At 42.5% G+C, this 16844-nt stretch overlaps 1 protein-coding gene across 7 annotated transcripts in view; it reads left to right on the forward strand.

The window, feature by feature from the left end:
• The window catches only part of DSTYK (dual serine/threonine and tyrosine protein kinase), a 52360-nt gene that overhangs the window by 15487 nt on the left and 20029 nt on the right, over window positions 1–16844 (forward strand). For 6 of the 7 annotated variants that reach the window (XM_086345632.1, XM_086345635.1, XM_086345638.1 and 3 more), the window contains exon 2: window positions 7292–7677. The exons of the other annotated variant lie outside the window; for it this stretch is intronic. In XM_086345632.1, the coding sequence (XP_086201758.1) occupies window positions 7292–7677 (386 nt within the window). The remainder of the gene's footprint in view (window positions 1–7291; window positions 7678–16844) is intronic. 7 annotated transcript variants of the gene reach the window in all.

Here is a 16844-nt window from a genome sequence, read left to right on the forward strand (position 1 = left end):
AGTCACTTACAGAGAGGACTTCAAGTTCAGTATTAAAGGTGACGTAAAAAAATTTTACCAAAGGAAGGAAATCCTTGGATATCAGGGACAAGTATTGCAGTCGTAACTCTGCTGAGACCTGAATTGACGCTGAAGCCCTGGCAACCTTAGAGTTGCAAGAATAGGAAGCAAAGATAGAGTTCCACTTCATTCACTCCATACGGCTGCCCCTCTTTGGCTGTGGACTGTGCCTTACTCTGGCCTTCACTCATATCATTGATTGGGGTAGAACACAGGCAGGAAGGAGAATGTGTTGCTCTAAATCCACTACGGTAAGTCCCCTCCCTACACATTCTGTTCTGAGAGTGTGTTCGTAGTCCAGTCTATTTGTAAGTCCAACAAAGTTAGCCTAGGTACCTAACTAACACAATTGGCTATATAGTACTTTAATACATCTATATAATACTTTTCACACAGTACATAAAAAACAAACACAAAAAATAAGTCATTTTTGACAATTAAAAACCATTCAGTTTTATTAATATATATTCATTTCACGTATAGTTGAAATCTTTTACAGTTCATTGTGTTGATTAAAATGCAAATTACAGGCTCTCAGAAACATGTGACTTAATGACGGTTATGATTTCTGTGATTTACAAAATGGAGGCTAATCGTTTAGTAAGCATGGATGTACATTAACTACAAGTAAAAAAGTCATTTTTAATGTTACAGTACGGCATATTGAAAAGTATGGTACAACAGCTGGCATATGGGCTGGCGTCGAGTGAACAGGCGAAAAGAGTTGCTGACTGGAGGAGGGACGGGGTGGGGGAGACGGTAGAGCTGAAGGGTCGTCAGCGACCGGAGACAGAACAAGCTGCAGTTTCGTCACGCCTGACGATTGTGGCTCAGGTTCTGGTGTCTTGCTGGATTCTCTTCTATCTACCCTCTTGAAAAAACGACCCAGTGGTGTCTGGATAGTGGCTCTCCTTTTTTTCTCATCATAGATGACACAGTGGCAGTGGTTTGCGTTCTGAAGGACTGCTGCGGTCTTCGTGTACCGATACGTTCGGCTCCCACGCCTCAGAAACTGACAGTGCCTCCTCAGACAGAGCTAACCTAGGCGACTGGGCGTGGAGTGCGTGTTCTCTCTGACGGTTTGCAGCTCTACTCCAAAAACAATTTAAACGAACTATCTCCGCTAATGGGTCTCTAGATACATCAGTTGTTCCTAGCATTACTTCCCCACTCTACCTTAACTTCAACCCAAAGGGTAATACAGACTAACTGATGAGGGGACTAATAAAAGTTCCTCTGAAAAGTACCTACTTTTTTTTTTTTTTTTAAGGAAAGGGACCCTAAGAGCTCTTAGGTAGAATAACAAGATTTTAAAAAAGCGTTCACCACCGAGTGGTCATACTGTCTTTTTCCTCCAAGCTTTGTTCCTCATGGTCTTGGGCAGTTTTCATAAGGAATCTCTCAGTCTGTTTTTAATTGGGGTCCTGCAGCTACTAAGTTGTGTTTGACCCCACATAGGGAGAAAGTGTGGTGTAGGGGAGGGGTGTAGCGGGGAAGGAATTTCTCCTCTACCCTCTTATCTCCACCTGGGCCTAAGAATTAAACTGACATTAAACAGATAAGCAGGAGAAGAGCGTAAATACACTGTTAAATCTTATCTGTACGAGGGAGTCCTCAGAAAAGAATGAAGACCCAAAGAAGCAGAGTTGTGCTTTTATATACTGAAATTGGACAAAGAGAAGTAAATTACGAGAGGTGACAAGACAAAGGGGCTTGGGCTAGGGCAGTTAATGGTGGGAAAGTAACTAGGAAGACACTGGTTAGTTTAACAAGACTTATTTGTACAGACTTTTCTTGACCTCGACTCCGATAATAAGAATGTTGCTTTCCTCTGTTATAGGGAGGACATCTTCCCAGTGAGGATTTTATTTCTGGCTTTCAGGAAGATAAAAGGGAGGTCAGAGTGCCCTTCTCATACCTGCTGTTTGTTCAGTGCCTTTAGCTCAAAATCATCCTTATGCAAAAGAGGCCTTTTGGGGGATGGTATATTCTGCCACCCTTCACAGACATTGTTTACCATGAGGTATTCACCTGGCCCCCTGAGACCTAAAAAACAGCTCCTGCTCCGTCCTAAATAAATAGAGAAACATGGCTTCTTTTTTGTTCTGTTTTGCCTTTTAAGTTACTGCTTCCTCTTCTGTAAATGAGGATAGTAACAGTTTGTCTCTGGTAGGATTATGAGCATTAAATGAGCTGAGGCAAATAAAATGATGTACTTAGAAAGGGCTCAGTAAATATTGTGGGGGAGGAAAAATAATTTTCCCTCTACCCTTCTAGATTTTTGTCTTTTATAAAAAGACAGACTAATGAGGGGAAAACGACAGATGTGTACACATAGGAGCTACCCAGGAAAAACTAAGTAACTCTGAAATGGCGCAGGCCAATGCCTGAAATACCGTCTCTAGCTAAAGATGAAGCACGCTGGGGTGGGGTGAGGTGAGGTGGGGGAGTCAGTTATCGGTGGTTATCAGGAAAAGCACACTAAACAGGGGTAAGGTTGTTAGGCAGTTTAAAGTGGTTGCCTTCTGCATTGATAAGAGTTTCTAGACATTTCGAGTCTTCCTCCTATTCGTGAAACTGGAGGAATATACCCCTACAAATGGGAGATTTCCCTTTTAAGTATAAATGTCTCTTAGAAAAAGTAACTTCTCAGTTTTCGGAGCTTAACCTGTGTCTGCTAGTTCTTAAAAATAACCTCAAAGTAGTATGTCAAAGAGGCATATTTTGGGATGATATGTTTTGTTCCCCTTCATTATCTGATACAGATAAACAAAATGCATTGCTGCTTAGCTGCTCCTTCTTGTATTTGAAACATTTGTTAACCAAGATAATCTGTATTTAAGAATCATAAAGGGAAAAAAAATGTTTTGGCTTTTAAGACAATTTGCTTTGAATTTTCCTACAGTCAGAGTCGGCAGGGTTAATGTGTTCCAGCTGAGAGGCCGTGCTGTTACCTTCTGGCAGTCCCATATGCAGATGCCGTTATATTAATTACAGTAGAAAACATGATTAACTCAAAAGTCCTTAACTGTCAGTGAAGCAGCTGCTTTAGCTCTGAAGCAGGTTTTCTTCCTCCTTCCTCCTGTCGTTCTCCCGTTTTTCATCTCTTTTTTAGAGAACCGCTGAGACTGCCCAGGAGGCCCTCAGAGCCCCCGGCTTGCTCCGTCACCTTTTGATCTGCAGCTGTAGCAGTCCAGGGGAGCTCTCCTAATTAACTTCACGTCTCGTTGAAAAACAACCAGACAACTGCCTGGCCCCCTCAGTTATTTTTCTTTCAACAGTTAAAACCTGATGGAATCCTGGAATTTTGGAACTGGAAAGGATGTTAAAGATGATCTAATCCAGCTCCCTAGTTCACAGATGAGAAATCCGAGGCTGAGAGAAACAAGTGGATTGCCAGAGTCACAGGGCCAGTCGGTGGTGAGGCCCCGGGTCAGAGCGCCGCCCCGCCGGTGCTCTGCCCACCGCCCTGCTATGCTCCACCCTCACCAGACCATTTGCCAAGGGGAGCGAGGAGTGGAACCCTCTAGTTTCAGCTTCATTTTTCTCCATGCTCTCGTTCAAATCTTGTAGACACATTGAAGAGCAATGAAAAAAACTAAAGATTAGTGGGAGAAGTGAAGAGCTTGGATAATGATATATTGAAAACCAGATGGAGATATCCATATTGAAGACCTTTTCTCTGTCTAGTAAGTTGCACACACAACCCTAGCAAAGCACCTGGAAACGAAAATTCGAACTGGACTCACTGTCAGCCCCCTCTCCCATTGCACTGGCCGACGGTTGTTTGACTCCAGCGAGTTTATTTATAGTGACCGTTTCTGTCACTGCAGAGATGGAGGTGTGATACTTTGGGTCAGATGAATAATGGGTGTGTCTGCTGTGGTTTTGGCCAGTGCCACATGGTTTACTGGTTTTCCTATAGTCTCCGAGGTGTTGAGATCTCTCCCTTTGGTCCTGAAAAATGGTTGGTTAGTTTTCGTTCTCTGTTACCCACTCTCCTGGCAGCAGCAGTAGTCACAAAACTCATTTAGACTCACTGTTGTTACTATGGACCAGCTTTTCTTGTGGGCCCTATGAAGGGTGTTGCTATGAGCTTACTTAGACAGCCACCTGAGCTCTGACTGGAGAGAAAGGAAGTAAGGTGAGAGCGGATCTAGCAGGAGCCCTCGTGCTCAGGCAGAGCCTGGGGGGTAAATCCTGCAGCTGAATGGGGAAGTCCTGTTCTGCTGTCCGCCTCTGCTCTCCATGTTGAGATGAAGGGCGTTTTTAGGAATGACGCTTGCTCCTATACTATTCATGGTCCTGGACTGTTCATCATATTACTGGATTTTTCTGAGTACTTAGTAGAGCCGCTTACGGTTTTCTGTAGACAGTTCTCAATGAGCAAACAAATAACAAAACATTTTTTAGTCATTGCGTTGGGTATTGAGGATACAGAGAGAAATACGATGGTTCTTCCTGCCTTTGGTAATTATAAACGTATGACTAGAATAGTCTGAAGAGGTGAGCAAGATTTGCCGTCCCAAAATGTGTCTCTTTGGTATGAGAATTAGTTCAGGCTTGGCTGTTTTAAAGAAACAAAAAGCTCAGCAAGAGTTGTTATCTTCCTCACCTTAACTGCCTAAATGAATTTGTATAGAGGGCCTATCACCGGAGCTAGCTACAGTGTAGTATGAACTCGGTGTCAAAATCTTCTCTATGTCCGGTTGTTTCTGGATGGCCCAGCAAACATTTGTTTACCAAACATTTACTCTTCTGTGAATTGCCTTGTTTCTCTTTGAAGACCCAGCCCCCTGCCCCCTCTCTTTGTTCCAGGATAACGTATGTATCTCATTTAACCTGTCTTTTGAAACTCTCGTGTTCAGATTCCTCATGTGTGTGTAATTAAATTTCATTTTCTACTGTTAATCTTTTTCATGTCAATTTAATTCTTAGCCCCAGCCAGAGGAAACTAAAAGGGTAGAGGAAAATTGTTTTTCCTCCCTGACAACTGTAGTAAATGCTGTTTAGTTGTCAGTGAGGTACGGAGGGACTCAGGACTCCCTACTTGCTGAGTTGTCACACACGCAAGGGGCTGTGTCCCCTTGCTTTTAGTTTGTAAGTCAGAAATTAGACCAGTTGTCTGGTGTTTTTCCCTCGTGCTTAATAAATGCCTTGCATAGAGTTGGGCCCTCAGTTAATGTTTTGCTTCTCATCTCTCCCAGGAGAATAGATTTCCGTGTTTCAGTGTCTCGTATTGCTGGTGTGCTGGTGTGCGCTGGTGTGCTTCTGCTGACCAGGTGACGTACTTAACAGGCAGACATGAAAGGAAGAGCGTAATGAAACGCGTAAAGGGGTCTGAGTGAAAGCCAGCTTCTTTAAATCTTTTGCTGCCATTTGTTGGAGAGAAGATTTAAAATAGTTTGTAGCAGGATAGGTAGAGTTGAGGGGCTTCCCTGGTGGCTCAGTCAATAAAGAGACCACTTGCAATGCAGGAAACCTGGGTTTGATCCCTGTGTTGGGAAGATCCCTTGGAGAAGGGATAGGCTACCCACTCCAGTATTCTTGGGCTTCCCTGGTGACTCAGATGGTAAAGAATCTTCCTGCAATGTGGGAGACCTGGGTTCGATCCCTGGGTTGGGAAGATCCCCTGGATGAGGGCATGGCAGCCCCCTCCAGTATTCTTGCCTGGAGAATCCCATGGACAGAGGAGCCTGGCGGGCTGCAGTCCATGGGGTTCTAGAGTTGGACACGACTGAAGGGACGCATGCAGGTAGAGCCAGAGTGGGACAACCTTTTAAATGAATCTGGCCTCTCTTCAATTACATAAAATAAATAGCTTAAGAATGGTTTAATGCAGCTCATGGTTACATGACTAAAGCAAATACTGTTTCAGTTGGTGCCACCCTAAATTTTAATGAAGATGTATGTATTTAAATGGCTTCAAATACAGATCGGCTTTCTAACAGCCTAAGAACTGTGTGTCTGTGCCTTTCTGAACAAACACGAAGTTGCCTGAATCTTAGACTTGGGCAGGCACTGTCACTGAACAAGTTGGGGAGTGATTGAGTTTGGAATCGGAGAGTTCCAGTCAACAAATTTCTGGTTCCTTTTCCCAATTAGAAGTTCTCATACTTTAGGAAGCCTTTTTTTTTCTCTTGAGTATTATATGATCTGTTTTGTGGAAGCTTGCAGTATAGATGAGTGTATCCTGGAAAGATATTTCTGAGATAGATCAAATCTTCCTTGATTTGCTTGGATTTTATCCTAACAGGTAGTCCTTTCCCCTTTGTCTTACTTGGGGTCTTGTCTTCCATAAACTGAAAGAATATGATTTGATTAGAGATACTGATCTTAATTAAGCATTCAGTGTTTTAAGAAAACAAATGACTTGGAGCTGGGATGCTGTTACCAGCTATCAGAGAAATGAACCGGAAAAGATTCTATGCTTATGCACACTCAAATAACATTTTATTTCAATGTATGTGTGTTAAAAGACTACACACATTTAGTTACAATAAAATATGTTATAAATAAGGAAAATAAACTGCATGTGGTAGAGTCATTTTAAAGAACCTTTCTGTGTTCGAGTATTAGGTTTTGTGTCACAAGGAAGGTTTTTATTTTGATTTGTGTTCAGTCCTTGCGGGCTTCCGAGGTAGCGCAGTGGTAAAGAATCACCCTCTCAGTGCAGGAGACACAGGAGATGTGGGTTCTATCCCTGGGTTGGAAAGATCCCCTGGAGTAGGAAATGGCGACCCACTCTGGTATTCTTGCCTGGAAAAGTCCATGGCTGAGGAGCCTGACAAGCTACAGTCCATGGTGTCGCAAAGAGTTGTACGTGTCTGAGCATTAACGCACGCGTTCAGTCCTTGGACTCACGTCCCAGTAGCATAGTCTTTTCTGGTTTTGTCAGTTTAATGTCCTTTGATTGAGTCCTTGTAAACTCCTTAGGCTGTCCCTCCACTGATTGAAATCGGGTCAGGAAGGGGAGATTAGGTCACTGCCACGAAATTTCTGGAAAGAAAGAACTGCTCCGGGGGTGAGCCAGAGAGGGGACTCCTGTGTGATATTTGAGAAACTTTTCCTTACTGGGATGTTTTTCTGGTATCTCCTTCCACCAAGAGCTTCCTAGAAGTTTCTTTTCTAGGAGGCTGCCATCTAATGGGATCTCTGTGTCAGTCTCTGTCTGCCCCTCCTCACTCTTCTCTCTGTACTCCTTTCTCCTTCCACCCCCGTCCCTGCCCAGGCCAGCTGAGCTGCATTTCCTTCCCACCCAAGGAAGAGAAGCGCCTCCAGCAGATGGTGGACTGCCTGCCCTGCATCTTGATCCTCGGCCAGGACTGCAGTGTCAAGTGCCAGCTGCTGAACCTGCTCTTGGGGGTGCAGGTGCTTCCCACCAACAAGCTGGGCGGTGAGAACTGTAAGCTTCGGCGCCTCCGCTTCACCTATGGGACTCAGACTCGGGTCAGCCTGGCGCTCCCTGACCGGTACGAACTAGTGCACACGCTGGCTGCTCACCAGGGCACCTGGGAGACCGTCCCTGAGGAGGACCTAGAGGCGCGGGAGGACAGTGAGGACGCTGCCCGCGTTCTAGCCGAACTGGAGGTGACGATGCGCCATGCTCTCTTACAGGTACCGGTCTCGTCCTTACACGGGTGCACTCGTAGGCACCAGTTTCATTGTACCTGAGCTTTCTCAGAAAGTAGTTTGGCAGTGTGTACTGTGGGCTCTGAGCATCAGCAGATAGAGTCAAAGGAACGTGATCTAGGAAGTTGAAAACCAGACAAGGCTGTAGCAGTGCCCATCCCTGCCTCTACTGCTGTGCTGCAAGGCCCTGAGCAGTTTGTCTAATCCCTTTCTAAAACTGAAGAATATGATACTTACATCTCAGCCTGCCTTTACAGAGAGAGGATCAGGGTTAGAAATCCTTTTTCATTTCTTAGCAGGAAGGCGTGGCTAGAATTGTCTCTAGCCATCCCTTTCTAAAAGGAACATATGATTGACATTCTTACGGAATTGAAAACAAGTGAAGAACTTATGAGTTTTTTCTTAGATTTGCCATCAGTTCAGAGAAGGCAGTGGCACCCCACTCCAGTACTCTTGCCTGGAAAATCCCATGGATGGAGGAGCCTGGTAGGCTGCAGTCCACGGGGTCGCTAAGAGTCAGACACGACTGAGCGACTTCACTTTGACTTTTCACTTTCATGCACTGGAGAAGGAAATGGCAACCCATTCCAGTGTTCTTGCCTGGGGAATCCCAGGGACAGGGGAGCCTGGTGGGCTGCCGTCTATGGGGTCGCACAGAGTCAGACATGACTGAAGCGACTTGGCAGCAGCAGCAGCAGCCGTCATTTACTAAGTGAGCCAGGTCATGTCTCCTACTTTCTAAGGGACTTCAGAACATGAGGACAGATCTGGCTCAAATAAAGAGATCCTATCAACTGAAGAATATGTCTGTTTCTCTCTTGAAGTAAACTCCCGAAGAGGACACAGGTCTTGTGGCATTTCCTAAAAGATAATATTATCTGTCTGGTATTTATATCTCTACCTAGGAAGGACTTGTCTCTTGTGCAAGACTTCCTTTGCTACTGTATAGCTAGGACTAGACTATTTATTAGACCAAAAGGTGACAGGCACAGCATGTGAATGTGTCAGGAGCATGGCGTTGGGCAGAGAAGGTGCCTATGTCAAGGATCAGAAGCTGGCAGGAATAAAAGAAGCAGACATTCTCAGAGAGTTTGTCACCTTGATTAGCTGTGCCAGGAAGGAGGGGCTCGTTTGGCAGGACTTGGAGAGCACTTTCTTCTTCGCTTCACCTACTCCTGTTCTGGAAGGTTTGGTCTCTCAGTCAGTGCAGTGAGGCCTTTGATTGTGGCTTTGGCTTGTGATTCTCTGGAGGTAGAAACTGTCATCTCATTTCTTTCCAGAGTCCAGTTGTCTTTTATCTCAATAAATGCTAGAGGGATTTAGTATACAAACCAGCATTTTCTCTCAGCTCAGTTTCACTGGTGGCTTTCCTCTGTGTTCAGACCGAGAGCGTGCACTTCTTAGCTCCAAGACAATGCGAGAGTTCTCGAATGACTCTGGCTGTGACCCTTGTTTATTGACTGAGCCTGCTCAGTTGACTCATAAGCTTTGTAAGTGTATGATCCAAGCACAGTCTATAGTATTCTGTTCTGGTCTAGTTACTTCAGTTTCCAAGAGCTCAGTGGTTTTCAAACTTTTTTAGATTTTAATTCATGCTCAGAAATAGCATTTTATTATTAGGACCGAGTACATATATACATGTGTGCATTTGGAATAAAGTTCCATGAAACAGTACTTCTTGCAAAATACACTGATATTTTCTTCTCTATTCTATTTGACTTCATTTTTTTGAAAAATGATAGCAACCCACTAAATTGTTGATCTGACAATGTATTCTGACCTACAGCTTAAAAAACACTGTTAAATAGCTGAAATGACTGCTCTTGGTTGGGTGGTGATTTTTCCTGTTCTTGAGTTTTAAAAACAGTCTTGGAATGTGAACAAAGCCATCTGTAGGACAGGTGCAGTATTTGATTGATTTCTCTGTGTTCCTTCATTTTGTTGGTTTTGATTTTTAGTGCTCATTTACTTTTGTCCCATGAGCTAAGCTAATAAAGTCACAGAAAAGAAAGTGAGAGCTATTTCCCAAGTGTGTGTGTGTGAGTCGCTCAGTCATGTCTGTGTGTGTGTGTGAGTCTCTCAGTCATGTCTGTGTGTGTGTGTGTGTGTGTGTGAGTAGCTCAGTCACGTCTGACTCTTTACGACCCCATAGATTGTAGCCTGCAAGGCTCCTCTGCCCATGAGATTCTCGAGGCAAGAATACTGGAGTGGGTTGCCATTTCCTTCTCCAGGGGATCTTCCCGACCCAGGAATCTAACCCTGGTCTCCTGCATTACAGGCAGATCTTCTACCATCTGAGCCACCAGGGAAGCCATGAGCGCATGTCTTACTGGTGAGAGTTCTCAGCGATGCTCAAGGAGTACAGTGTTGTTGTTTAGTCGTTCAGTTGTGTCCAATTCTGGGACCCCATGGGCTATACCACGAGGCTCCTCTGTCCATGGAATTTCCCAGGCGAGAATACTGGAGTGAGTTCCCATTTCCTTCTCCAGGGGATCTTCCCGACCCAGAGATTGAATCCCCATCTCCTGCATTGGCAGGCAGATTCTTTACCACTGAGCCACGAGGGAAACCCCCATGTATATATAGTATGCACTCAAACTGAGTTAACAATTAAGAAGGCTACTTGGCTGGGAGGGAAGTTAAGATACCTAACCAGTTTTCTCTGCACGGTTGAAATATGTATAGATTCTCTTTCATGAGAAATATCCTTCTCTTTTCTTCAAGAATTTTCTAGCCTCCCGTGTTCTGTTTCATGTGGTTTGTGAGGCTTCTTTAGTAATGTTTCTTTGGATCTGCTTTATACGGCAGTGATTTTGATGTGGAAACAGCCACGGACCCCCACATTTCTAACTTTAGAACCCCCTGATGGTGAGCCTCAGAGGGGCCTTAGCCTCTGCAGCCTCAGGCTCTGCTCTGCCACTGTCGTCAGACTCCTGTCTCCATTGGCTTACTGCTGGGAGCATTTCCTAAGCTACCTTGAAGATTTTTCTTGCCAGTGAGAAAGATCTTTTTTTTAGCTCCAGTTATATTTAGAACTAGAGAATTAGCTCTAAACAGCCCTTCAATTTGGTTCCTAAAAGGGGTCGTAAAGAAAGGAAACGTTTAGCTAAAGGAAACCAAGATTGAATTAGGGGAAATGTGATGTTCATTTTTAACTGTCAAATTACTAAAGCAGAATTTCCCCTTACTCTCTTACACAATGGTCATTCTTCTAATATGTTACTTTAAAGTCCTCATAAATTAGCCATTTTCAATTTGTTTCAGAGTAGGGCAACTCACATGGACCCCATACCACATGGTACCCACATGGAATACTACAGTATTCCCAGTTTTTTAGCTCTGGGTCCCCTGAGATTCTCAGTTCATAATTCAATAATAGAGGAATACTGTCAAACCATTAGTTCCTGAAACCTCATTTAGTGTCAAAACATGGTCATTTTCCAGTTGGCAGTACATTTCACCCTTCTCCATGTTCACTAGTTTTGTCTTCATGTACATCCTTCCCATCCTAACCTTCGCCCTCTTTCTGGTGTATATCTCAGCTCCTTCTCTTTTTTGTTCCATTTACAAGTCCAGCGGCACACAGTCGTCTGCCTTAGAATTGCCTCAGTCTGACGTATGTGAGTCTAGATATGTTATTCCCTATGAAGGAATAAAAGGAAACGGAGGTGGTTACGCTTCCTCGGCCTGAGATGGGATTCCTGCAGCCCAGCGGCGGCATCTTACCTCTGACGGCCGTTGCGCAGCCCTCAGCGCTCCGCTCTCACCAGTCGCCCGTGTGTCCCTGCCGGGTGTCCTGGCCCCGCGGAAAAACACACTGTCACGTGGCCGCGGGGCTGTCACGCGTCCTGGTGCCTGGCTCCTGGTGATGTCTGGGAAGGGGTACTTCAGGGAACTGAAGTACACTGATGTTTCCAAGAAAGGTCTAATGACTTGCAAATAAACTTATTTTTTTTCTTTGCTACTTTGAACTCTAATGAGTTGAAATAGTTAAATTTTCTCTTTATAACCCTCAGTAACCATAAATGGAAGTAATCTATTTGTCATTTCATAGTGACATTGATATTTTTACTTTTTAATCTTTAAAAATTAAAAGCTTTTTATTTGGTATATAATTTTTTAGTTGATTTACAGTGTTGTACAGCAAAGTGATTCAGTCTTATGTGTATGTTTGTATGTGTCTGTCTGTATATATGTTCTTTTTCAAAGTCTTTTCCATTATGGTTTTCTGCAGGATGTTGAATGTAGTTCTCGGTGCTATACGGTAGAAGCCTCTTGTTTCTCTGTTTTACATATAGTAGTTTGTGTCTGCTAATCCCAAACTCTCACTTAGTTTATTCCTCCTCACCCACTTTCCTCTTTGGTGACCAGAAGTTTGTTTTCTTTATCTGTGAATCTGTTTGTGTTTCATAAATAAGTTTATCTGTATCATATCTTAGATTCCACATATAAGTGACATCATAAGGCATTTATCTTTCTGGTTTCTTTCACTTGGTGTGATGCTCTGTAGCTCCATCCATGTCGCTGCCAACGGCACTATTCCATTCTTCTTTATGGCTGAGGAGAAGTGGACGTTGTGTATATGCACTGCATCTTTATCCATTCCTCTGTGGATGGACGCTTGGGTTGCTCCCGTGTCTTGGCTATTGTAAATAGTGCTACTGTGAACATTAGGGTGCCTGTGTCTTTTCAAATCAGAGTTTTCTCTGGACATATGCCCAGCAGTGGGACTGCTGAATCATAGGGCAACTCTATTTTTGGTTTTTTAAGGAACTTCCATACTGTTCTCCATAGTGGCTATACTAATTTACATTCCTACCAAGAGTGTAGGAGGCTTCTGCACACCCTCTTCACCATTTGTTATTTGTAGTTTTTAATGCTGGCCCTTCTGACTGGTGTGCGATGGTACCTCACTGTAGTTGTATTCTGCTGTTGTGATCTATTTTTTAAAAAATTGTATTGGCGTATAGGTGATGTACAGTGTTGTGTTAGTTTCGGAGTACAGCAAAGTGAATCAGTTACACGTATAACCATTCTTCTTTAGATTCTTTTCCCACATAGGTCCTGACAGAGTGCTGTAACGCGTGATAGTAGGTCCTTATTAGCCCTCTCTCACATACAGTAGTGTGCGTGTCAGTCGCAGTCCCTCAGTTTATCCCTCCCCCTCTTTTCCTCTCTGGTAATCCTAAATTTGTTTTCTACATCTGTGACTCCATTTCTGTTCTGTAAATACGTTTATTTGTACCATTTTTGTTTAGATTCCACACATAAGCAATATATATGATACTTGTTTTTCCCTACCTGACTTTTTCACTCAGTATGACAACCTCTAGGTCCATCCGTGTCGCTGCAGATGGTAACGTTTTGTTCTTTCTTATGGCTGAGTGATACTCCACTGTATAAGTGTACCATATCTTCTTTATCCGTTCCTCTGTCATCTCCTTATAGTTTTGATTTGCACTTCTATAATAATTAGCGACGTTGAGCATCTTTTCACATGTCTATTGGCCATCTATATCTCTTCTTTGGAGAAACCTGTATTTACGTCTTCTCATTTTTTGATTGGGTCGTTTGTGTTTTTGGTTATTGAGTTATGTGAGCTATATGTGTATTTTGGAAATTAAACCCTTGTCAGTCACATCATTTGCAAATACTGTCTCTCAGTCTGTATATTGTCTTTTCATTTTGATTATTGATTATTCATATTGATTATTCTTTTCATTTTGCTGTGGAAAAGCTTATAGGTTTGATTAGGCCCCATTTGTTTATTTTTGCTTTTATTTCTATTGCCTTGGGATTCTGACTCATGAGCTTTCCGGACACTACTTTGCTGAAGAGACAGTCTTTCTCCATTGTGTATCTTGCTTCCTTTGTTGGAGATTAATTGACCATAGGTGTGTGGGTCTGTTTCTAAGCTCTCTGTTCTGTCCATACAGACACTGTTTTTTTTTTTTTTTAATTTCTCAGCAGTTAATACTTTCACAACCCCAAATCAAAGTAAAAATGACAAGTTTATGCAAAATTTAAACCCCCAAATTCATTAAACATTGTTGCTAAAAGACTGTCTTCTTTCAAGTTTTGTTTAATTTTTGGCATTTGTTTTGGTGCCTTATGAAAATAAATTTGTTAAGTGTTGCTTACTTTTAAGTTAGATGCTATGTCTTCTCTGGAATGTATCTCGATTGAAAGGTAAACCTTATGAAAGAAATTTGGGTGATAGTCTTTTATCTGACAGTAAGCGGATACTTTTGGAAAAGAGAGTATATGGAATTAGGTCAAAGATGGCCATTTCCAAGGGAAAAATAACAAGGTTGGAGTAATATGTATAAGAGAAATAAAGAATGGTATTCTAAAAATATATATTAAAATAAAGAAACCATTATTTTATGGGGCAAAAAGAAAAGGGAACTAAAAGTAATGTGTTAAAAAAGGATTTGGGAAGTTCAGGCAAATGCTGAATATAAGTTCCTTCTAGGCAGTAATTCTATGTTCTTTGAATTCAGCATCTCTCTGCCTTCCCCTAACACACACTAACATATGTAGTGAAATATAACCAATACATTGCTCTTTGCTAACAAACCTGGTAATAACTTACTATAGGTTAATTTACCTATTAAGGATATGTATGCTTTAAAGGCACGATTCTTTTTAAAATCCCATGCTCGCTGTAGTAGCCTTGATCCCTCTTAAAAAGACTAGCTTAAAGGGCTATTTTCTCAATTCACCACCACTTGTTCACTTTTGGCCTTCCAAGGTTAGCTCTTTGGGAGAAAATCTGGCAGAGATTATGGTCTTAATCATCCTTTTTTGAGCAGAGCAGGGCTTTTTACTTGTTGCCAACATATACTTTTAACACAGAAAGCTAGGACTGTTAGAGTCCCTGAAATGATCTTGTCCATCCTTTATTCTTCTCTCAGAACTTCTCTAACACCAGGCCAGACAATTCCTGACACAGTGGACCTCAGTCACTGTTTATACACGGTCTTTGTAGTCAGGTGAGCCTGGATTTACATCCTGGCTTGGTTACTTAACTGTGTGACTGTGGTCCTAGGGCATCCCCCATTTGTAAAACAGAAGTAATAATCCGTGTGTTTTAGGGCTGGTATGAGGCTTAAATGAGAGGCTAGGTGTAAAGCATCTAGCACAGTGTCTGGCCCATAGTAAGCCTCCCTTTGAATGAATTGAGAGGAGGACTTCGTCCTCTCTCAGCCACCCATCTGTTCCCTGACAGCCATCCATACTGGAACTCCTTCCATTGTGAGACTTAAGTCCTTCTGGTTCCGACTTACTTAGACTTATTATTGTGCTCCATTCAGAAGCAAAGTTCTTCATAATTATTATGAAGTACTTTTGTAATAAAATGAAAGGAGAGAGAGATGTTATAAAGGTAAAAAAAAAAATACAGAAGTTAAAGTTATAAAGTTAAAAGGTAACTTTTAACTTTCTTCAGACATTTCTTTCTTCTCCATTCTTCTGTTGTCTTTCTTGATGAGTCTAGTAAATGGTGAGAGAATTCACATTCCTAATTTTGTATCTGTGGACACCTGGATGTTTGAATATCCACACAGTAGGAGGCTATTCAGTACCTTCTTGTCAACTTGTGTGTTATCTGATTCATCACAATATGAAATCAGATAGTTTTGATCCTGGAGGGCTTCATGCTTGTGAGTTGAGATGCAGATCTAAAGCCTTTGCTTTAATGTGTTTGGGATCATAAACACACTTCGGCTTTTAGCATGATGGTCTCATGCTTTCTGTGGCTAGTTGAGGGCTTTGGTTGGGATTATGGTTTTTCTCAAGTCTTGTTCTGATCTGTAAGTTACCACTCCCTACTTTTACTGACTAGGGAGATGAGCTAGTATCCATTTTATGTGGACTACTAGGGTGAAGCCCTGGGTTGGCACAGCTGCTTGTGGCCTATTATATTCTAGAAAGCAGCTTAGTCACAGCTCCCCACTGGAGAGTGTTCAGATCAAGAGTCAGGGTATTTTCTGCAGTGTAACAGGGAGAGGGGTATGCATGGACTGTGTGTGCTCAGTGGTGTGACTCTCTGCAACACCATGGAGGGGTGTATTTGCCTTACTGTATAATTGATGTTTAAGAGGGGTAGTGATTTCAGAGAACTGTACACAAATGAGGAAGAATCAACCCTGAGTAAAATGGGGAAAACCTCCTATTGTTCTGTGATAGTGGGCATGGGAGGAGAATTGATGGTGATGGTTGATAGAATATGGAGACAGGGACTGGCGTCTGGGATGTGTCCGTTGTTATGCAAGGGGTAGGACCTAGTTATGTGCTGCTTTTCTGTGTGATGGAATGAGGTTGCAGAGCTGTAGGCAAAGACACTCATGACCTATCTGAGTGTATGATCGTCTTCTGTTTGAACTGTTGGTTAAGACGACCATCCTTAGCTATCGCTGAGGGTGTAATGTACTGTGAGCCATAGAGTAAGAGTCCTCACCAGTCAGAGCCAGTATTCTTAGGAAGTGGTCAGGCTTCAGTGACTGAACCATTTCTTCTTGGCACTTATGATAGTGTAATTTTATATTAAAACACCAAAGAGGAAAATCCTGGTGTTTGCAGAGTAGCAGTTTGCTTTTTTATTATATTCTCTTAGTCTTGCCAAGAGAATTGATGGTAATATATTGGCTTCTGTAGATTCCACAGATTTGTGCAGATATATTATACAAGAGACATCTCTTTAGGAATTTTCTGCGACTCAAAATGGGAATTATGGCATATTCTTCTGATTCCTTGGATTCTTCTTCCTTGACTGATTTCAGAGCAAAATGCTTCCTCACTGCTTCATTCTTAGAGTAGACGCAAACAGCAGTTCCAGATAAAGGTGTGAGATATGGGTTAAAAAATAGACAGTTTTACATATGATGATTGAAAATGGTTTTGAGCAAATAGTAAAGGCATCATTCATTCATCCAGTAATTACACATTTATTTATTGAATGCTCAGTAAGTGCAAACACTGTTCTAAGTGCCAGGAAGGAGTACAGTCTTCCATGAAATAGTCTGAGGTCAGTCTTCCCTCTCAGGTGGCCGTAATATATGGGCCAAGAACAGGGCTCATCCTCTCTTGAATTTTTTTCACTCCCTGTCTCCAGGAGACAGTGTGGCTTCCCTTTTTGTTTATAACCGTCA

This window comes from Bos grunniens, chromosome 16 (genome assembly GCF_055505025.1).
Source record: "Bos grunniens cultivar Pamir isolate PY7600 chromosome 16, Bosgru_T2T1.0, whole genome shotgun sequence".
NCBI lineage: Eukaryota > Metazoa > Chordata > Mammalia > Artiodactyla > Bovidae > Bos > Bos grunniens.